Below are 23,083 nucleotides of genomic sequence, written 5' to 3'. Positions count from 1 at the left end.
AGGCTTCCCTGAAATCCCATCCCTCCTGGTTTCTAATAGAACAATAGTGTTCCATGACATACATATACCATAGTTTGCTAAGCCATTCCCCAATTGAAGGACATTTATTGGATTTCCAATTCTTTGCCACCACAAATAAGGCTGCTATAAATATTTTTGTACAACTAATGGTTTTATCCTTTTTCCTCATCTCTTCAGGGTATAGACCCAGTAGTGGTATTGCTGGGTCAAAGGATATGCACATTTTTGTTGTCCTTTGGGCATAGTTCCAAATAGCTCTCCAGAAGGGTTGGATGAGTTCACAGCTCCACCAACAGTGTAATAGTGTCCCAGATTTCCCACAACCCTTCCAACAATGATCATTATCCTTCCTGGTCATATTGACCAATCTGAGCGGTATGAGGTGGTACCTCAGAGAAGGTTTAATTTGCGTTTCTCTAATAATTTAGAGCATTTTTTTCATATGGCTATGGATTGCTTTGCTCTCCTCATCTGTAAATTGCCTTTGCATATCCTCTGACCATTTGTCAATTGGGGAATGGCTTTTTGTTTTAAAAATATGACTCAGTTCTCTGTATATTTTAGAAATGAGTCCTTTGTCAGAATCATTAGTTGTAAAGATTGTTTCCCAATTTACTACATTTCTTTTGATCTTGGTTACATGGTTTTATTTGTGCAAAAGCTTTTTAATTTAATGTAATCGAAATCATCTAATTGGTTTTTGGTGATGTTCTCCAACTCTTCCTTAGTCATAAACACAGCATTCACTTTTGATTTTTTTGTGGTTCTTTCTGTTTACGTTGTTATAGTTATTTGTGTACATGGTTTTCTTGACTCTGCTTACTTCACCCTGCAACAGTTCATGTAGATCTTTCTATGCTCTATATAGTCATCATAGTTGTCATTTCTTATGAGACAGATATATTTCATTTCATTTTCATAATGCAGTTTTTAAGGCATTCCTCAATTGATGGGACATTGTTTCCAGTTTTTTTGTTATAAAAAATGCTATTATAAATATTTGAGTACAAATTTCAGTACATATATAATACTACTAGACTTGGAGCCAAAATAGTTGGATTCTGTTTTCTATTCCACTGTAGAAAATATTATGTAAAAACCATAACCTCAAATAAAGGTAGCCACTTACAAGTATAGTTCAGGTTGAAGTTTCCACAACAGGAAATCTAGGAATCTTGGAGATTTAACTATGAGAAATGTGTTAAGATTGATAGAGCATTTCAGAATTGTGACAAGAACAAGTAAATACTGATCCTCTCATATCCATTGATAGGAGGATTTTTCTGTGGCATCTCTGGGTCAAAGGCATGGACATTTTAATCATTTTGTTTACATAATTCTAAATTGCTTTCTGAAATGGAATGTATTGATTCACAGCTCTACCAACAACATATCAGTATGTCTCTTCCTGAAACCCCTTAAATACTCTTCCTATCTTTTGCCATCTTTCCCAATTTCCCAATCTTCCACTCTGAAATCTCAAGGTTATTTTTGATTTACATTTATCATTAAAGACTTGTATCATTCTTACAAATGGTTACTTATAAGTGTTTACAGTTTTTCTTTTGAGAATCATTTGTTTATATCATTTGACCTCTTAGCATTTGGAAAATGGCTGTTTTAGTGTTTTCATGAAATATTTTTCACTTATTGCTATATCTATCAGTCATACTGAATTGTTCATCTTTTTTCTGAAAAGTAGTATTAGTTTTACTCTACCTGAAAATCATTTTTTTCTCTGTATTTAGTGTAGAAATACTAAATTTATAGTGAATTTATTTGCTAATTTCATCTCGGCTCCTTGTAATTAAAGTTATGTTTATCTTATCCAAACATATAATGCAATATAAGAAATAATTATAATACATATGTATAATACAATTAAAAATTGTATTGCTATTGTGGAAAGTCAAAACAACACTGGATATATTTTAAAAGTATGGGATCAACTAGGTGGCACAGTGGATAGAGCACTGGCCCTGGTGTCAGGAGGACCTGAGTTCAAATCCAGCCTCAGACACTTAATACTTACTTAGCTTGTGGCCTTGAGCAAGTCACTTTTAACCCCATTGCCTTAAATAAGTAAAATTTTTAAAATATGGTTTAGAAGACCTAAAAGTTTTTCCACTGGATTGTAAACTAGTCCCTTGTTGTAATGTTTAGTTTGAGGGCACTATATTTAGAGAAACTGGAGAGGGAACAAAGAAAATCAAATGGATAGGATAAGGTTTCTGTGAGGAAAGATTAAAGGAATATGATTGGTTAGACTAGAGAAGAGAAAGGTATGAATATTATCAGTTGAAGCATGAATTTCTTTCTGTAGCTACAGAAAATGTTTTATATATATATAAATATATCATGGGATAAAAGCAATTCATGTTTAATCTTTGGGTATAAAGATAAACAAGAATAAATAGGCTTAAGAATATGAAGGCTCAAAACCAGAAAGATAACACTTGATTATTAAATGATGAAACACTGAAAAGCATATAGAGATTATAAAATCTCTGTTTTAATGGTGCCTTAAGAAAACATAACCATTGGTTTTCATTGGTTTAGCTATTGACCCACTTGAGGCAGAGATCACTGTCTGAAGTCCTTTTCAGTTGGGATGTTATGGTTTTTTCTTTCCCCTGTGGGAAATATAGTGAGTATTGTAAAGCTTCTCTTTGTGCATCAGTCTTAAATACTTTATAAAAGGATTAAGATAGGACATGACCATTTCTGGTAATGTCCATGCAGAGAGCAGAAAGAACAACTTCAGAAACTCAAAGATTTTGCTGCTGAGCCACAAGCACCTGACCTCCCGCCGCCACCACCTGAGCCTTCAAGACTGCAGGCTGCATCTGCTCGGCCACCTGGGATCTTTCAGGTAGGAAATGAGATCTGTTTTTCAGGTTATAAGCTTAGCAAAAAGAGGGAAAGAACCATGAAGTGGTTGGCATCTTGTCTTTTTTCTTTCATTCCTTGGTCTCTTTACTCAAGATAAATGAAAGAGCAGCCCAAGCTCAGACTATTAGAGTAATTTGTGATTACTTAGTAGATTCCTCCACACTTTGACAATAAACTCTGTTCTGCGCAGAATATGTTATAAGGATTTGGAGCATAGTAGGGGAGAAGAAAGAAAGTTTGGCCAAGATATGGTTTGTGTTTTTCTTTGGTTGGGTTTGTTGTTTTTTTTTTTAGGTTTTTTTGCAAGGCAGTGGGGTTAAGTGGCTTGCCCAAGGCCACATAGCTAGGTAATTATTAAGTGTCTGAGGCCAGATTTGAACTCAGGTACTCCTGACTCCAGGGCTGGTGCTCTATCCACTGAGCCACCTAGCCACCCCTCAACGTATTCTTTTTTTTTTTTTTAAGATTTTTCAAGGCAATGGGGTTAAGTGGCTTGCCCGAGGCCACACGGCTAGGTAATTATTAAGTGTCTGAGACCGGATTTGAACCCAGGTACTCCTGACTCCAAGGCCAGTGCTTTATCCACTACACCACCTAGCCGCCCCTTACTACGCCATCTAGCCACCCCAACATATATTCTTGATAGATCTTTTGACCAAACTTAAAGCTGCTGTGTGGTCTTTAAGGAAATGGGGTGATAATTCTTAGAAAGAAAGCAGTAGGGGCAAAGGTGTCTGCTTTTCTTTGTGGTCCATGCCATAAATTTACAGCAGAGCTAAGACTATTATCTATCACAAACACTTTCACTGTTGATGACAACCCAAGTGTCTTTAAGTATGGAAGCAATTTGTATACTTAGTCAATCTTTTATTCTTTGTAAAGCCTCCAGGATCCTACAGGCCACCTCCTCCTATGGGTAAACCACCCCTTCCAGGTATGAGACAGTCTACTCCATCAGCAAGACCATCTATTCCTTTAACGAGGCCCCCTGTCCCAATCCCACCTCCCCCACCTGTGGTAAAACCACAGCCTGCTGCTATGGAACAAGAACGTTGGGATGAAGATTCTTTCCATGGACTCTGGGATACAAATGAAGATAAAGGACTGAATTCAGAATATACCTCAGAAACAGGCCCACCATCTGTTACAATGAAAGCACCACCTATTCATTCTTCTATACCCCCTCCAAGCCCAATTCCTGTGGTTATGCAGGCAATGTCTAAACCCCCTCCAGTGCAGCAGACAGTGGATTATGGCCATGGCCGAGGTAAGTAACAATGATAGACTTGTATCCCTAGTAGTAAATAATGAAAAGTCTCAAGCATAATATATGCCTGATACAACTTCTACTTTAACTTAATCGTATTATTACAATATATTTAGCTTTTTCCTTGCTGTTAAGTTGTAAAACAAAGCACTTGGGATTAGTTTTAAAATTCAGACATTTGATTTCTATTCTTACTGAACTATTTTAGATTTTTTTGACATTTAATTTTTTTCTAGATTACATATAAACAAAAATTTTAGTATTTCTTTTTAAATTTTGAGTTCTAAATTCTCTTCCTCTCAGTGACAAGGTTAGCAATTTGGTTTAAACTATACATGTGCAATCATAGAGTTCATTTCCGTATTAACTGTGATGCAAAAGAAAACACAGACAAAAACCTTAAGAATAAGAATAATAATTTTTTAAAAGTGCACTGCAATCTGCATTCCATTTTCTCTCTGGAGGGAGATAGCGTTTTTCCTCATATGTCTTTTGGAATTGTCTTGGATCATTGTATTGTTAGAATTGCTAAATCATTGTCCAGTATTATTACTGAGTACTGTTTTCTCCTGGTTGTAATCATTAAACTTTGCATCAGTTCCTGTAAGTCTTCTAGTTTTTTCTGAAAGTATCCTGCTCATCATTTCTAGTTCAATAGTATTCCATCACGGTCATATATCACAGCTCGTTTATCTGTTGCAAAGTTGATATATATGCTCTCATATGACCACAGATAACTTCAGTTTCTACTTCAGAAAACTGTTCATATCCTTTGACCATTTATCATTTGGGAAATGACTAATATTCATATTAATGAGTCAGTTCTCTTATTATTTGAGAAGTAAGACTTATCAGAGAAACATACTTATTTTTTTATTGAACATTTTCTTTATTTTATCAGCTACATGCAATAGTAGTTTTCAGCAATCAGTGTTTTGCAAGGTTTTGAGTCTTATATTTTTCTCCCTCTCTTCCTCCCCTCCTCCCCCATTCCCAACAGAAAGTAATCTCATATAAGCTATATATGATGCTAAACAGAAATCCATATTAACCATGTTGTGAGAGAAGAATCAAATCCAAATGAGGGAAAAGAAAATTATTAGAGAGGAAAAAAAAGACAAAATACACGGGACAACTTTTAAAAAATTGAAGATAATAAGCTGTTCTACATTTAAATTCCACAGTTCTTTCTCTGAATATATATGGTATTTTCTATCATCATAGAATTGTCTTCGATTATTATTCTGCTGAAATATATAAATTCATCATAGTTGATCATCACGCAATGTTGCAGTTAGTGTGTACAATTTTCTAATGTTTCTGCTCACTCACTCTGCATCATTTCATGCAGTTCTTTCCAGGCTGTTCTGAAGTCCCTTCCTTGTGATTTCTAATAGAATATTAATGCTCTATCATATTCATATACCACAGTTTGAGAAACATACTTTAAAAAATTTTCCTATTTCTTGGTTTAATTTTCATCTTTTTTTTTTAAAGATTTTATTTATTTTGAGTTTTACAGTTTTTCCCCTAATCTTATTTCCCTTCTCCCACTCCCTGCAGAAGCCAATTTGCCAGTCTTTACATTGTTTCCATGGTATATATTGATCCACATTGAATGTGATGAGAGAGAAATCATATCCTTAAGAAAGAAAAATAAAGTATAAGAGTTAGCAAGATCAGACTATAAGACATCAGTTTTTTTTCCCCCTAAATTAAAGTTAATAGTCCTTGGTCTTTGTTCAAACTCCACAGTTCTTTCTCTGGACACAGATAGTATTCTCCTTTGCAGACAGCACCAAATTGTCCCTGATTGTTGCATTTATGGAATGAGCAAGTCCATCAAAGTTGATCATCACCCCCATGTTGCTGTTAGGGTGTACAGTGTTTTTCTGGTTCTGCTCATCTCACTCTGCATCAATTCATGCAAATTCCTCCAGGCTTCCCTGAATTCCCATCCCTCCTGGTTTCTAATAGAACAGTAGTGTTCCATGACATACATATGCCATAGTTTGCTAAACCTTCCCCAATTGGAGGACATTTACTTGATTTCCAATTCTTTGCCACCACAAACAGGACTGCTATGAATATTTTTGTACAAGTGATATTTTTACTCTTTTTTCCATCACCTCTTCAGTAGTGGTATTGTTGGATCAAAGGGTATTTCATTTTCATCTTGGCTGCATTAATTTTGTTTGTGTAAAACATTTTTAGTTTGATGTACTCAAAATGATACATTTTACATTCTGTAATACTCTCTGTCTCTTATTTGGTCTTATGTTCTTCCCTTATCCATAAATCTGACAGGCAAAATATTGCCATTCTTCCTGTTTATCAATTTGTGTAACTTGGTAACATTCCTCAGTATTGCTTAGTAAAATGATGTTGTACAGGGACACTTGTCAATATAAGTAAGTATTTATGTGTAGAGTTGACCTATCTAGTGAAAAGATTCAGTGAATCAAGAAGCATTTATTAATTAAGCAACTCCTACATGCCATGAAGAAGGAAACTATCCATATTCCAAAAAAGGCTTACATTCTCATGGGGCAAGCAAGTACATTATAGGGAGTACATATAAAGAGAAGATGTACAAAGTATTTAGATACAAGGAGACCGCTCACTGGAGACAGGAAGGCCTGAGCTCAAATCTGGCCTCAGACATGTGTGTACTAGTTGTGTGGCCCTGGACAAGTCACTTTACACTGTTTGTCTTAATCCAGTGGCAAAGGAAATGGCAAATCATTCCAGTATCTTTGCCAAGAAGACCCCATGAGTAATGTGGTCTGTGAGTCATGAGTCATGAATGACTGAACAGCAACAGCAAAAAAAAAAACACAATTTAAATACAGGATTAAAGACCAGAGCTGGCAGATGTGTTTGATTTATGATGCTAATAACTGCAACAGTAGCTGTGAGACTGTACCTCTCTTCACTTCTGTGAGGGGGACAGGTGAATATAGAGGGGAGCTAGGAATGTACAAGACTGCATGTTATCAGATTTTTCTTTTTTATGTGTTGAACATTTTTGCTGAATATTTTTTAACTTCCTATTTAAAAAAAAACAAAGAAACTTCATTATAATGGGTAATTAATAGGGAAAATAATAAATCCTCTTTAAACAATGTATCAAATCATTAGAAAAAGTAATAGCCAATATTTACTCAGCATTTTTGTATATGTTATTTGTTATTTAATCCTCACAACCTAATAAAGTAGGTGCTATTATTTTCATTTTGAAAATAAACTGAGTCAGAGATGAAGTGACCAACTCAAATCATAGAGCTACTTCATGTCTGAGGCAGATTGTGTATATGGTCTTCCTAACTCCAAGTCTAGTGTTCTATCCATGACACCAATCCAGCTGTTATTTATATAAGAATCATGTAACTAAAATATTACTAGAAAAAATTTTTACCAAAGGTTAATACCTCTTGCAAATCAGATGTGTTATATTCTAGGTTTGGCAACAGTCAAGGGCAAGTCATAATCTTTTGTTGGAGGAACAGAGACATTGAGAATAAGAACTTTATGCATTTGGTTTTTAAGTTCTAATTTCATAGAATGCCATAGCCAAACAAATCAGCAATTGACCCACTTGCTAGTGATGAGTATCTTCATATTTAGACTGGTCCTTGGTTGTTAAATTATAACCCTCCTGGAAACCTTTCTACTATGATGGAGCCTTCCAGAGCATGCCTGCCATTGATAGAGTTGTGAAAACCCCAGGCTACCCTCTCACCACCTTGAGGCATTAGCATAGCAATATAGTGAAAAAGATGTTACCAAGCCCTATTTGTGCCAGGCCTTTCTTTTTTATGTCTCGTCTACTTTTTCTTTCCTCAAATTTACATTATTAAGCATAATTTAATCTTTCTGTTTTTGTGCTCATAATACTATTGTAGGTATTCTGATCATTGAAATACAATGTAATATGAACTTGAACAAAACCCTAAAAAAATATGTACTTGAACATTTCAAAAGTTGTTGTTAAATGCATAACTTTTTGTGAATTCATTTCTGAATCCCATATTTTAAGAAGTGAAGCTAACTGGCAGATATATTTAACATATAAGAACCAAATTGTTTTGTTTTTCTAGAAAAATTAATTTTCCCCCAAAGGCTTTAGCTTTCACAAACAGGTTTTTCACATTCTGGATTTGGTAACTAAGTAAGATGTTTTTGTTGAAGAGGTCCTATATGTTTGTGTCAGAAAAGGGTAGCATGTCAGTAAGAGTCTTTATTAAACTCTTTTATTCTTTTCTTGTTGCTGTAGTTATAAAATATAAACCCAGAAGTCTTGAAGTCATATACATACAAGTCAGTGTGTTAAACTCATCCAGAAAGTTTATAGCATCTAAAGTTTACCAGGTCACTTACCAACCATAAGTATCACATTGAGTGTTTTTATTCCTAATCTTGTTTACTAGACATATCCACCAATAAAGTTGAACAGATACCTTATGGGGAGAGAATAACGCTGCGTCCTGACCCCCTACCAGAAAGATCTTTTGAGACAGGTAAGAAATACCCTGAAATGGACCCTTTAAAACCTTTTAAGATATGAATATTGTATTTTTCCCTTTGAGTTAGGTAACAGTTGCTTTTCTTTTTTCTTTTTAAAAAATGTTTTTTTGGGGGGGGCGGAGCCAAGATGGCAACATGAAGGGATTGAGTCTTAGGAGCTCTCTGATAAAAACTCATAAACTAAGGACTCTTAACTAAAGTTTCCAGAGACAGAACCCACAAAGGGACCCAGTGAGGCAGTTCTCCTACTCAAGGTAACCTGGAAAAGAGCAGAAAGGGGGGGCCAGAGGGGCAGTCCGCCAGAGGGGTGGCCCGCCAGAGCCAAAGAACTTCAGCCTCCCAGAGGCAGCCTCAGGCCGCTGGGAGCCTCAGCTCACAGCAGCCAGGGAGTCTCCTGAGCTGCACCCCGGGGAGCACTGGCACAAAGTGGGGGAACAGCGGGGGGGGGGGGGGGGGGGGGGGGGGGAACCTCTGCCAGAGTGAGCACGTGGAGCCCAGCCCTCAGGACATACAGCCAGCAGCCTGGTCTTTCTGCAGCCTAGACCCTGAAACAGAAGCAGGCGGAGCCAGTAAGCAGGAGCCCCCAGGGCATGAGCCCATTGAGCTGAGGGAGGGGAGTGAAGAGAGACTGCAGAGCTCTGTCCTCTGCCCCTGGAACAGGACTCTGGAGCTCTGACCACATTCAGATCCTGACCCCAGTCTAGGCCCCCCCCAATAGAACAGCAGGCCCCCCCCACCTCAGCCCCGTGGCAGAGGGGGGCGCTTATGGTCATTCATAGACCAGGAGGGAGGACAGAGCCTCACACACTGAGACCCTTGTGGGAGTGTCCCAAAAGCTCAGGAAGTACCCAAAAAAATAGGCTTAGGCTGGGAAAATGAACAAAGAAACAAGAGGAAGACCATTGAGAAATATTTTGCAAATGAGCCCAAGAAGGATCAAAATACTCAGTCTGAAGATGAGGAAGCACAAGCTCCTGCAACTAAAGACTCCAAGAAAAACAGAAATTGGGCTCAGGCTATGATAGAGCTCAAAAAAGACTTTGAAAATCAAATGAGGGAGTTAGAAGAAAAACTGGGAAAAGAAAGGAGAGAGATGCAGGAAAAACATGAAAATGAAGTCAGCAGCTTAGTCAAGGAAATCCAAAAAAATGCTGAAGAAAATAGCATGCTAAAAAACAGCTTAGGTCAAATGGATAAAACAGTTCAAAAAGTTATTGAGGAGAAGAATGCTTTAAAAACCAAAATTGGCCAGATGGAAAAAGAGATAAGAAAACTCTCTTAGGAGAATAAATCCTTCAGACAAAGAATAGAATTCAGGGAGATTGATGAATTTACCAGAAATCAGGAATCAATACTTCAAAACCAAAAAAATGAAAAATTAGAAGAAAATGTGAAATATCTCATTGATAAAACAACTGATATGGAAAACAGACTTAGGAAAGATAATTTGAAAATTATTGGAATACCTGAAAGTCATGATCATTGACATCATTTTCAAAGAATTACTACAGGAAAATTGCCCTGATATTCTAGAAGCAGAGGGCAAAGTAGAAATGGAGAGAATCCACCGATCCCCCCCGAGAAAGAGATCCCCAAAAACCAACCCCTAGGAATATTATAGCCAAATTCCAGAACTCCCAAGTCAAAGAGAAAATATTACAAGCAGCCAGCCAGAAGGACACAGTTCAAATATCGTGGAGCTGCAGTCAGGATCACACAGGACTTAGCAGCAGCTACATTGGAAGCTCGTAGGGCTTGGAATACAATATACTGGAAGGCAAAAGAGCTTAGAATGCAGCCAAGAATGAACTACCCAGCAAGGCTGAATGTCCTCTTCGAGGGAAAAAGATGGACTTTCAATGAACCAGGGGAATTTCAAAGGTTCCTTTTGGAATGGCCAGAGCTGAACAGAAGGTTTGATCTTCAGATACAGGACTCAGGTGAAGCATGGAGATTGGAGGAGAGGGGGGAAATATGAGGGACTTAATGAGGATGAACTGCATGTATAGAAAAATGATACTGATAATATTCATATGAACCATCTCAGTTAATAGAGCAGGTAGAGGGAGCTTTTATAGTTGAAGCACAGGAGAAAGCTGAATTCGAAGATAAAATATGGCGTAAAAATGGAGTCAATAAGAAAAAAAGGGAAATGGAATGGGAGAAAGAAAAAGGAGAGGGGGAATAGTCCAAGCTATTTCACATAATAAGATTTTTTTTTTATTACAATGAGCTATTGCAATGATATGGAAGGGGGGAGGCAAGGGGGAATGAGGGAACCTTTGTTCTCATCAGAGATGGCTAGGAGAGGAAACAGCAAATATACTCAATGGGGTATAGACAACTGGAGTAAGAAGTAGGGGGGAGCAGGGGGAAGGGGTGGCGATGTGAATAAAGGACGAGAGGATGGACCATGGGGGGACAGTGGTCAGATATAACAAATTTTCTTTTTTTACTTGCAAGGGGCTGGGATTGGATGGCCTGCCCAGGATCATAGGGCCAGGTGGACTCTGGGTCTAAGGGGTGGTATGGGGGCTCAGGGCTTCTTGGCCCCAGGACCAGGGATCTGTCTGCTGTGCCACTCAGCAACCCTACAGCAGAGTCAAAGTGAAAGGAGAGAGAAAATATAGTACATGGTAGTGGAGAAATACGAAAGGAGGGAGTTGTGATCAACAATGGCAACGTTGGAAAAATATGGAAGTAACTTTTGTGATGGACTTATCATAAAGAATGTGATCCACTCACGACAGAGTTGATGGTGTTGGAACAAAGACTGAAACACATTTTTTGTTATTATTATTTGGGGGAGGGTGCAGGGCAAGTGGGGCTGGGTGGCCTGCCTGGGGCCACATAGCGGTATGATCTTAGGGTGTCTGAGGCCGGATTGGGACCCAGGTGCTCCTGGCTCAAGGGCCAATGCTCTGTCTGCCACCCAGCCATCCCTACTATTATTACTATTTTATTTTATTTTGGGTCTTTTCTTTTTTCTTCTTTTTGGTTTTTGCAGTGCAGTGGGGATTGGGTGGCTTGCATGTCACATGGCTCGGTGATCATTGGGTTTACGAGGCTGGATATGGACTCGGGTGCTTATGGCTCCAGGGCTGGTGCTTCGTCCGTTGCACCACCTGGCCATAGCTACAATTATTACTATTATTTTTTTAATTTTAATTTTTTTTCTCCCCCCTTTATTTTTTTGCCCAAGCAAGTCTATCTATATTCATGGGGGAGGGGTATTTTGTTTACTTGTAAACAAGTATATTTTATTAATGTAAAGAAAAACATTTGTACAAAATGAGAATAAGAAATAAATTTAAAAAAATGTTTTTTCGGGGCGGCTATTTGAAGTGGATAGAACACCGGCCCTGGAGTCAAGAGTACCTGAGTTCAAATCTGGTGTCAGACACTTAATTACCTAGCTGTGTGGCCTTGGGCAAGCCACCTAACCCCATTGCCTTGCAAAAATGTTAAAAAAAAAAAAAAGTTTTTTCCAATTACATGTAAAGATAATTTTCAACATTCATTTTCTGTAAGATTCTATAAGATTTTTCTACCTCCTTCCCTTTCCTTCCCCCTCCCTGTGACAGTAGTGAGTAATCTGACATAGGTTATACTTGTGCTGTCATGTTTAACATTTCTATATTAGTTAATGTTGTAAAAGAAGAAATTGAACAAAAGAGGAAAAACGTGAGAAAGAAAAAACATAAAACCAATTAAAAAAAAATAAAAATGGTATGTTTTGGTTTACATTCAGAGTCCATAGTTTTTTGTCTGAATGTGGATGGCATTTTCTATCACAAGTCTCTTAGAATTGTCTTTGATCATTGTAATGCTGAGAAGAATTAAATTTATCGTAGTTGATCATCACATCTTATTTTTGTTAATATATACAATGTTCTCCTGGTTTTGTTCACTTCACTCAGCATCATTTCACATAATTCTTTCCAGGTTTTTCTGAAATCCTACCTGTCTGTGATTTTTTTACAGAACAATGAATTCCATCACATTCATATACCAGAATTTGTTTAGCCATTCCCCAATTGTTAGGCATTCTCTCAGTTCCCGATTCTTTGCCATTACTAGGTATTGTTGGATCAAAGGGTATGCACAGTTTTATAGCCCTTTAGACAGAGTTCCAAATTGCTCTTCAGAATGGTTGGATCAGTTCACAACTGCACCAAAAGTGCAAACAATTGCTTTTCTAGTACCTGCCTTTGTAATATCTAAAAGGAGTTCAAATTTTAATTGACAGCAATCTGTAGACCAGTTTCATCTTTAATCTTTATTTTAGGATTGAGACTGTTTTGTTTTATTTCACCTTAATTTGTTTTTTCAGAGCACCCAGGCCAACGGGACCGTTATGATAGAGATAGGGATCGTGAACCTTATTTTGATCGTCAGAGCAATGTTATGGTAGATCATAGAGATTTTAAAAGAGATCGGGAAACACACAGAGATCGAGACCGTGATCGTGCCATTATTGAATATGATCGTGATCGATTTGACAGAGATCGCCGTCCTCGGGAAGACCGGTATGCTATAGAAAATTCTCTTTTCATAAAATTTCCTGACTGTTAGTAATGCAAGATACTATAAACCCAGGACCACTGGTCATTCAGTCTTTACAGAAACTTAATTAACTGCATAATTAGATTCTTATGTAACTTTATTTGAGTGGGCAAAATAACATGAAAAAGTCTTTTTTGTTAAGCAAATATTTATGTTTTCATGGAATTCTTTGCAATAATAAGCCAGGTCTAGGAGGCAATCTTGTTAAAAAAAAAAAAAGGTAGTCCATTATGTGTTTAAATAGGCAGATGACCTTTGCAGTTCTTAACCTTTTTTTGAATGAATATGTGAAACTCATCTTTATTGTAAAGCAGTATAAAGACTTTGAGAATTTGACATGTGAAGCATCCATGGTAAAGAAGGTTTAGAATTATGGCTATTTAAGAAGCAAAAGTGCCACCAATTAATTGTCTTTTTTGTTTTTTGTTAAATCAGGGCACCTCCAATAACACCTTCTCGGACACAGTCTTATCGTGATAAAAAAGAGCACTCCTCATCCAGACGTGGTGGATTTGATAGACCTTCATATGAACGGAAAACTGACAGACCAGCTTATGACCATGGACCTTCCATGTTTGGAGGTAACGAAATGCCTCAGCAAATACTAGGACATTGAAAATGTTACCATTGGGAGATCTTTTTCATTATCAACATACATTAACTTTCTAAGCATAAAGTTTATTCAAACGCTTCTCTTTTCATTCAACTGAACTTGGTTTCTCTAATGTTACTAGTGATCTTCCAGTTGCCAAATCTAATGGCCTATTCTTATTTCTTATCCTTCTGAACTTCTCTATGAATTTGAGATTTCATTAATCTTTTCTTTTGAATTCTCTTTTCTTTGGGTTTTTGTGATATTGCTTTGCCAGATCATTACTGTCTTACCCAGTAACTCTGTGTGTGCCCCAAGATTCTGTATTGAATCCTCTTTCTCTGTTTCTGTATTTTCCCTGAATTGGATTCAGTTGGCATCTCTATGCAACTATAGGTTAGCCCTAGTCTCTCTTTTGATATTCACTTCCAAACCAAGTAATATCTTAGACATTTTCCAGTGGATGTCCCATAGGACCTTTTTTTTCTTCTCTGTAAAATGAAGGCATTTGGTAACTGGATTTGGTAACTGACCAGATGTTTTTGTTGAAGAGGTCTTATATGTTTGTGTCTGAAGTGGGTAGCATGATGGCCCCTCAGGTATCTTCTAACTCTAAATCTGTGATGCTCTGATTCTAAGCTCTCAAATTCAGTATGTCTAAAACAGACTCTTTATTTTCCCCTCTCAAACCTTTTTCTTACAAAATTTTCTTTTTTTACTATCAAGGACATTCATTGTCCTTCTAGTTGGATTTATAGCCTTACAGAATCTTTAATTCTTCCCTCTCTTACCCCAAGAATTCTGTCAGATCTTCAAGTTTGTTTCTATCTCCATGACAACTTTTAAATACCTACATATATATATATATATGTATGTATGTATGTATATGTGTATACACACACATACACATGCTATATTTATATTTAGAACACAATCTGCATCCTTCCTCTTTTTTTTTTTTTTTTTAGTTTTTGCAAGGCAAATGGCGTTAAGTGGCTTGCCCAAGGTCACACAGCTAGGTAATTATTAAGTGTCTGAGACCGGATTTGAACCCAGGTACCTCTGACTCCAAGGCCAGTGCTTTTATCCACTACGCCACCTAGCCGCCCCTAGCGCCACCTAGCCGCCCCTACCATTCTTCTTTCACATTACTTCTTCACTCATTCCCTGACCCAACTGTATTGACCCTTCACACATGCACTCCATCTTCCATCTCCTATCTCTTGTGTTTGGGCTGGCAATCTGTCATAGCTGAAGTTCTCTCTCTCTCTCTCTTTACCTTCACCTCTTGGAGCTCCTGGCTTCCTTCAAGATAGTTCAGACACCCATTAAGGAAAAGAATTTACTCTTAAAACTGTAAAGCATAAGTTTTAGATCAAACTATGAACATACATAATATTTTCCTTTGAATCTCATTTCCTTTAAAAAAAAGATGTACTATTTACTATAAAGCAGTATAAATTAAGCACTTAAGCAACCAGAAGCCTGGGAAATAATTAAAACTGCTCATTTCCCTCCTTTTATACTTATATTAACTAAAGTGTGCATAAGAATTAAATTGATCCAATTAAATCTTTAAAATAGTTTCTAGATCTTTAGGTTGATTTAATTTACCTTTCGATAGCTAGAAGGGACATAAGCTTGTTGTTTAAGTAAAAAATAATATTCAACTACTGGAATTCTAGGAGACAGAAGGACTTATCCTGAGGAACGGATGCCTATGTCTACACCATCACTAAGTCACCAGCCACCTCCAGCTCCTCGAGTAGAGAAGAAACCTGAATCTAAGAATGTTGATGATATTCTAAAACCACCTGGCCGAGAGAGTAGACCTGAGAGAGTGAGTAGCATGGAAGTTGATTACCTTGTACTTTTTGGCACTTTGCTCAAAGTATGCCTAAATGTTAAATGTTGCAAGAATCATTATCTCCATTTCACAAATCAAGAAGCTGAGGGACATAAATGTGGTGACTGACTTGGTACTGAAACTTTAGTCTTTGAAGAACCCAATATGTTTTCTATGATGTTATATAGTATCTAGAACCATATAAGGAACCCATTTCAAATCCTAAATATTTTTAAGTTCCTATAGCAAAATATAGCATGACAAATGTTTCCTTCTCTGAAGTCATATTGTTTCAGAATTTCTTTAAGCACTTGGAAAATCTTAAAGAAGATTTAGTTTAAATAGTTATTAATAACCCATAATTAGCAAATTTTCCAAGTGCCTTGTGAAAACACTTTAAGTGAACTTTAAGTGGAGATTAAGAATGGGAGACCTGGGTGAAGGGAGGGAAGCAAGAATGGGGGAAAAATTGTAAAACTCAAAATAAATAAAATCTTTCTTAAAAAAAAAGAATGGGAGACCTGGCTTTCAAACTTCTTTTTATATGAAGGAAAATGGGGGGAAAAAGCTGGGGTCTTGTTAGATAAGATTGTTTAAGGAAAAGAATTTATTTTCCAAATTGCCCCTCTAAATGTGTATGCTAAAATCTTTTTGTACCCTGAAATAGTCAGCTCTTAACTTATTTTTTTGCTGATAATTGTAGAGAACTGTAATATATGCTTCTGTAATTCATAATTCATAAAGCAGTCAGGTTCTTAGTTAATCTAAAGTTTTTCTTGCCCAGAAATCCTGCTTTTAGAGTGAAAGATTAATTTTTTTTCCCCTTTGTTTTTTGTATTTCAGATAGTTGTCATAATGAGAGGATTACCTGGAAGTGGAAAGACACATGTTGCAAAACTTATTCGTGTAAGTTCAAAAAAAGACAAAGATAATGATTATTATGATTAGCCTTTTTTCTTAGCAGCATGCTATTTTGAGATAGGATTCTTTTATCTGTTTCTGATGATCTCCAGTGCTTCTGGTTGCTGATGCAAGTCATATATTATGAAAGCACTTGCATTTTCTTCTCAGATTGTCTAGAACTTTTTTTGATTTCTTTACTCAAGCATTTCACTGTTGTTACTAAAAGTACTGTATTAGCTGATAATAATGAACCCAAGAAGCTCAATGATGCAGTTTATAAAACTTCATAGGATCCAAGAATTTGAATCTAACGCATGCCTGAATGAGAATCCCCACATTATCTCCAACAAATGTTTATTGAATCTTTGCTTCTTGAAGACTTTATTGCTTTTCAAGGTAACCCATTCCACTTTTGAGCAAACACTTATTTGTTAGGAAGTTTTTCCTTCTGTCAAGGAGAAATCTTATATATTATGCTTAGTTCTGTTTTTGAGAACCAAGTAGAATATGTCCCTCTTTCCATGTGATATCTCTTCTAAAATTTAATCACTGTTCTTCTTAAGTCTTTTCTTGAGGCTACATAGCTTCAGTTTCTTTTGAATTGGTTTCCAGTCCCTTTATAGTTGCCATTCTCTGGATATACTTCACTTTTTCAATGTCTTTCTTAAATTGTGTTTCCCACAACTAAACACAGGACTCCATTTGTGGTCTATCATTCCCCTTTCTAGATGTGTTCTAAAATTGCCTTTCCAGTTTCTCAACTAGGAAAAGAAGCTTGAATGATTCCTTGGCCTTTAAAGATTAGGCTTTGTTTTAAAAAAGAGGTAAATAATCCTTTTTTAATTGCTTCTTAGGATAAGGAAGTGGAGTGTGGGGGACCTGCACCTAGAGTGCTCAGCCTGGATGATTACTTTATTACTGAAGTGGAAAAAGAAGAGAAAGACCCTGATACTGGAAAGAGGGTGAAAAAGAAGGTATGATATATTTCCACCTGACTTCTGTGGTTTGGGGGTGGCATTTAAGAATGATATATTTAGGGAAAGAAACTTTTTTAAGAGGAAAGAAAAAAACATTGTTCCTACTGCTTCCCTAGCCATATGTAATAGTATTTTTGTGTGTGGAAATATTATTAGAAAGTTTAGAGATGTGCTTAGAGCTAGTAACTGATTCTGTCCAACTACTATTCAGATGACAGGTTTAAACTTCTTCCTTTATTTCTTCTAAGTTCTAATTTTTCCTTAAATCAGGTGATGGAATATGAATATGAAGCCGATATGGAGGAGACCTACCGTACCAGCATGTTCAAAACTTTCAAGAAGACCTTGGATGATGGCTTTTTCCCCTTCATAATTCTTGATGCCATTAATGACAGAGTTAGGCACTTTGAACAGTTTTGGAGTGCAGCAAAAACCAAGGGTTTCGAGGTATAGCAATAAGTTAATTTCATGATAGCTTATATTATCACATTAATTACTTGAATGATTGCCTGATCTTTAATTCTTTCTTTGTTAGGTATATTTAGCTGAAATGAGTGCAGACAACCAGACTTGTGGCAAAAGAAACATCCATGGAAGAAAACTTAAGGAAATTAATAAGGTGATTATTTTAAAATATATAGTCGTAAACTTTTTTTTTTAGTCATAAACTTTTGAAGGTAGTTGGTGGAGCTGCATCAGATCGCCATTGATATGTGCTTATAAAAGTTGGCCTTGGGAATGCCTTTTTATCTTTTATAAGATCTTTGCAGCTATCATTGTGTTTCAGTAAGAAAGGTGTTGTTAATTCTTGGAAGTGACTAATTAGACTTCAGAACTCAGTCTTACCTTCTAAGAAACAGTGTAGTAAGTATAGAATGAAGAATAAAGTTGGGAGTTGTTTAGTCGTTTTTCAGTTGTTTCTGACCTTTTGCAACCCCACTTGGGATTTTCTTGTCAGAGATACTGAAGTGATTTGCCATTTCCTTGTCCAGTTCATTTTACTGATGAGGAAACTGAGTCAAACAGGGTTAATTGACTTGCCCAGGGTCTCAAAGTCAAATAGGTATCTGAGACTGGATTTGAAGTGAGGAAGATAAATCTTCCCAACTCCAGACCTGGCACTCTATCCATTGTTCACTGCCTGAAGTTAGGAGTCTTGGGTTCAAATCATCCTTCATCTATTTGCAGGATAGATTGACCCATGAGATATTACAACATCTCTTTGAATTTGTTTTTTTATCTGTAAAATGGGGATGATAATAATAATAATACCTGTTGTGTTTATTTCACAGAGCTGTTAAGTATTAAATGGGAGAATGTATATAAAGAACTTTGCTAGGCTGTAAAAATGCTATCTAAATGTCAGCTATTATTATTTGTAGCATCACAAATAATAGTCTGTTATCATGGACTGTGTATGTGTCTGTGTTTCCCATTCTACTCAAGCAAGCTTTGAATATTTAAATGGAAATTGTAGACTTTGAGAATTGGAAGAACTCGGACATTTAGTTCATTTTGATTTTACAGAAGAGGAACCTGAAGCTCAGGGAAGTTCCACAACTATTAAGTGACTGAGGCAGGACTCAAATCCAGTCCTTCTATTATAGAGTTCATTTCTCCTCCAACTGTGCTACTTCTTCCAGATGTCCTGACCATTTAAATCTCTCCATAGATGGCTGATCACTGGGAGACTGCACCTCGTCATATGATGCGCCTGGATATTCGATCGTTGTTGCAAGATGCTGCTATTGAAGAGGTATCTACAACATGTCCTTAGATTTGAATGCAAAACAAACATGAATTTTCATAAGGAAAGAGTTGGAAGAATAGGGTTTTAGAGTTTTCTAGTTTCATTAGGCCCTTGTTATAGGAGATATGGATTAAACTTATCAATGAATAAATTATAGAGGGATATGCAAGTCATCACTTTCTGGAGTTTGTATGTTGCCTTTACACTGTAAGGTTCATTAAAAGCACAAAAGTTATCCTTATATCATCTGAGAATAGTCAAAGATGAGAACAAACTTCTCTGGTTTTAATGGAGACAGTATTGTAAAGGACTGTTAGATCTGGAGTTGGAGGATTTGAATCAGAACTCAGATGACCATTAAGACTCTTCCACAAAAAAATATTGAAGCAACTTCTCTGGTGGACTTATAATAAAGAAAGCAACTCACCCCAGAGACAGAGCCATTGGAATCTGAACATAGATGGAAGTAAATTCTCCTCTCTCTCTCTCTCTCTCTCTCTCTCTCTCTCTCTCTCTCTCTCTGTTCTTGAGGTTTCCCATCTTCTTGGGGGGAGGGGGTTTATGTTTACTCTTATGTTTACTCTTGTAACATTCAATTTATATCAATGTATGGCATGGGAACAATGTAGAGATTGTCAGACAGCCTTCTGTGGGAGGGGGGAAGGGAGGGGGAGGAAATTGCAGAATTCAGAGCCTTGGAACAAATGATGGGTACATATTACTATTATATATAATTGGAAAACAAATAAAATGTTAAAATGTTTTTAAAAAAAGACCCTTCCACATCAAAATTGGTGAGCTTATGGAAATCATTTTCCCTTTTCATTTAAACTGAAACCATACTGAAAGGCCTAGTCTAGTTAAAAAGCATCATATTATAATGAAAAAAAACCAAGTTTTTTAAAATTATACTAGACTTCATTGTCATTCCTTGATTTCATAATGGAAAAATCTGTCTTCACCAATTTTTATCATTATGGTACTAAAATGCTTTCTCAAATTCTAAGATTTTTATATTATTGGAGTGATTGTTTTGTTATTAAAGACCAATAGTATATATTTGAACTCTGCATACCATTTAAGTAGGTAACATAGGGCATTCCAGAAGGAGAAAATGAAGGAAGATTTGGCAAAATAAATTTGTTCTGCCTCACTTTGTAAGTTTAGCCTCCTCCTGCTAGATTGAAAATTAACAGTAACTAATTTTCTGATCTTCTAATTGTGAGATGGCAGTTTACCCTGTGTTCTTTTCCCAGGTCATAGTTTAAAATAAACTATTTTTGTAAATGTTAACATATAAACACTTTTGGTGTGTGGCATCCAGGTGGAGATGGAAGATTTTGATGCAAATATTGAAGAGCAAAAAGAAGAAAAGAAAGATGCAGAAGAAGAGGAAAGCGAACTGGTAGGAGAATGATCAGCCACTTTGAACCGATTGTATATTAGAAGGGCCTAATTGACCTTTCAGTCTTCCATTCCCAGTACTGTGGCTCCCCTACATACAATAGAAAGCATTTAATAGATTCCATATGCAAACAAGCCTAAGAAGACTTAAAGAAACTCATTGCTGTTTTCAAAAATTCTAAGACACTTCTGCTGTCTTTCTTCATAGAACAAGTAATTTCTTAACAGAGCACATCTAAACTCCTTGCACATGCACCTGCAGTATGTAGGTTTTGGTGGACTAGTGCTTTTCAAGGGAATTCTACATTTGAATTTTCTGAGATCACAAGAGGTAAGGTAGAATTACATTCCAGCAGGTATGTGGTACAGTCAGCTTAACCATCATTTACATAAACCCTCTGTTCTTGTTACAAGGTTTCAAAATTGGTTTCACATCAACTTTTGCTTAAGAACTGTTACTAGATGAAGTAGCAGTTTAATACCACTTGCTGCTGGATTTGTTCTTCTAAATTCTATTCTATTAAAAACTATGTGAAAATGTATCTTGTCTATATAGTCAGTGACATTGTTTGCTTCCTGTTAGGCTTGTTTAGAGTGAATCAAAAGTCCCTATGCACCTTACACAACCCTTTTTCCTCTTGTCTCAATCTATAGAAATATGATCTGTAGAATAGCTTGGCAAGTCCACATGGCATGAAAAACTTGTTTTGAACTATTGCTAGGTTTATTCAACTCCTTGACTCATTTGAGCCCCTCTTTATACTCTGTTGAAAAATCTGCAAAGTAAGAACCCTTCTTCCAGTCCCCAAAGTCTAAAGTGTTAGTGTACATTCATGATCTTTAGGTGAGGCCATGGAGCCCTTATGTGATTTAGAGGATTTGAGGAAAACTTGTGAATTTATAGAGATGGTGTCAATCTCTAGAAATCACTTCATAGATTCTTAATGTGCATGAAAAAATAAGCTCTAAAGTTATGGTATATGAGTTTTAGCATGTTTTGTTCTGCATTGTTTTTTAAGACATAATTTTTTCTTCACTAAACTGTGTTTGGACTTAATTAAATTAAACTGAAGGTGGAAAATTCAGGTAAAGGCCCATACTAAAGACTAAGATTTGACTGCTAACCTTTGTTCTCTACAGTCAACTGCTGAGAAACAATTAATACATAAAGTACATAAACATTTAACTTTTAAAAACTTAAACTTCCTGATGGAAGAGATAATATGTGCAGTTCATTTAAGGAGACTTTTGACTAGCAAGAGTCTAGATGAAAACTTGTACTTGAATATATTTTGTCTGAAAAGGAGAACATCTTAGTAGTACTACTATTTTCACTTCAGAGACACTGTAAGAGATACCATAGAGTTTGTTCCTTGTATTATTTCTTCTGTCCCCAAGTTGGTTCACTTAATGAGAGATTGATTGGGGGGATCAGAGTCACAGGAAAGAACTGGGTGGTATCAGCATACCATAGATGGAATTAGTACCTGTTCATTTTCTTTGAATTTGCTATGTTACAAGACTTCTGTTAACCCATTGGAAAATAAAGCAGAAGTTAGCTCTACTGTGAGGGCCTATTGTAATTAATTATGTTAAAAGATCCTTGGAAAAATCCAACTGTTCTGCATCCAAAGGGTTAAAAATGAGTCTTACTTTAGTTGAATTATATAAATGGAACATACAGAGTACCTGGCATTTTGCATACTGTCCAAATTGATTCCATTTGAGAAAGATCTAAGCTAACTGGTTAAGTTAATAGACTCAATCTTTTTCCTTTGATTAGTAGTATGATGCTATTTTGTCATCTTAGCACTTCAGTGAAGCTAGTAGGTGTGACTCAGTAATCAATTCATTGTTCTGGTGATGCCAAGGTTTTGAGTTGTTTTTAAGGTATAATTGTACAAACTGGATTGGTTTTTCACTTTTTAGTACATTCACTGCAGCAGAGTTTTGTCTTGGTTTTGTTCTTATTTTAAAAATGTGTTTGGTGGAGAATCTAGTATAATTTCTGACCTAACATTTAGTAAAAATGAAACTAAGCTGCTGGCGTTACCTAATAACAAGAAATGTATAGCACCTGCAGGATTTCTAAAGCATTGTGCTGTAGTATATATATACCCTGATGCCAAGAGCTGCTGTCACAAATATTTTGGTTTATTGTGTTTGTTTATCTGGTTTTTCGAACTTGAACATTTAAAATAGCAGGGTCTTATTATTCTTGGGAGAGATGCCATTCTTTCTTAAAAATAGATTACTCTAAATACTCTAAAATAAACCCCAACATTAGATTAAAGTTTGCATGTCAGGAGATAACACATAACAAAATATCAAATAAAGG

The 23,083-nt window shown here is 36.3% G+C and overlaps 1 protein-coding gene across 1 annotated transcript in view; it reads left to right on the top strand.

The window, feature by feature from the left end:
• Positions 1-23,083, top strand: part of YLPM1 (YLP motif containing 1) — a 64,082-nt gene that overhangs the window by 28,015 nt on the left and 12,984 nt on the right. Inside the window, 12 exon segments of the mRNA XM_074235715.1 lie at positions 2,764-2,893; positions 3,796-4,180; positions 8,611-8,700; positions 13,041-13,236; positions 13,709-13,854; positions 15,551-15,705; positions 16,555-16,617; positions 17,469-17,588; positions 17,862-18,038; positions 18,127-18,210; positions 19,264-19,347; positions 20,666-20,746. Of these exon segments, the coding sequence (XP_074091816.1) occupies positions 2,764-2,893; positions 3,796-4,180; positions 8,611-8,700; positions 13,041-13,236; positions 13,709-13,854; positions 15,551-15,705; positions 16,555-16,617; positions 17,469-17,588; positions 17,862-18,038; positions 18,127-18,210; positions 19,264-19,347; positions 20,666-20,746 (1,711 nt within the window).

This window comes from Macrotis lagotis, chromosome 4, assembly GCF_037893015.1.
Source record: "Macrotis lagotis isolate mMagLag1 chromosome 4, bilby.v1.9.chrom.fasta, whole genome shotgun sequence".
In the NCBI taxonomy this organism is placed as follows: Eukaryota; Metazoa; Chordata; class Mammalia; order Peramelemorphia; family Peramelidae; genus Macrotis; species Macrotis lagotis.
Note: the sequence above shows the minus strand (reverse complement) of the source record. Positions and strands in the feature narration are given on the sequence as shown.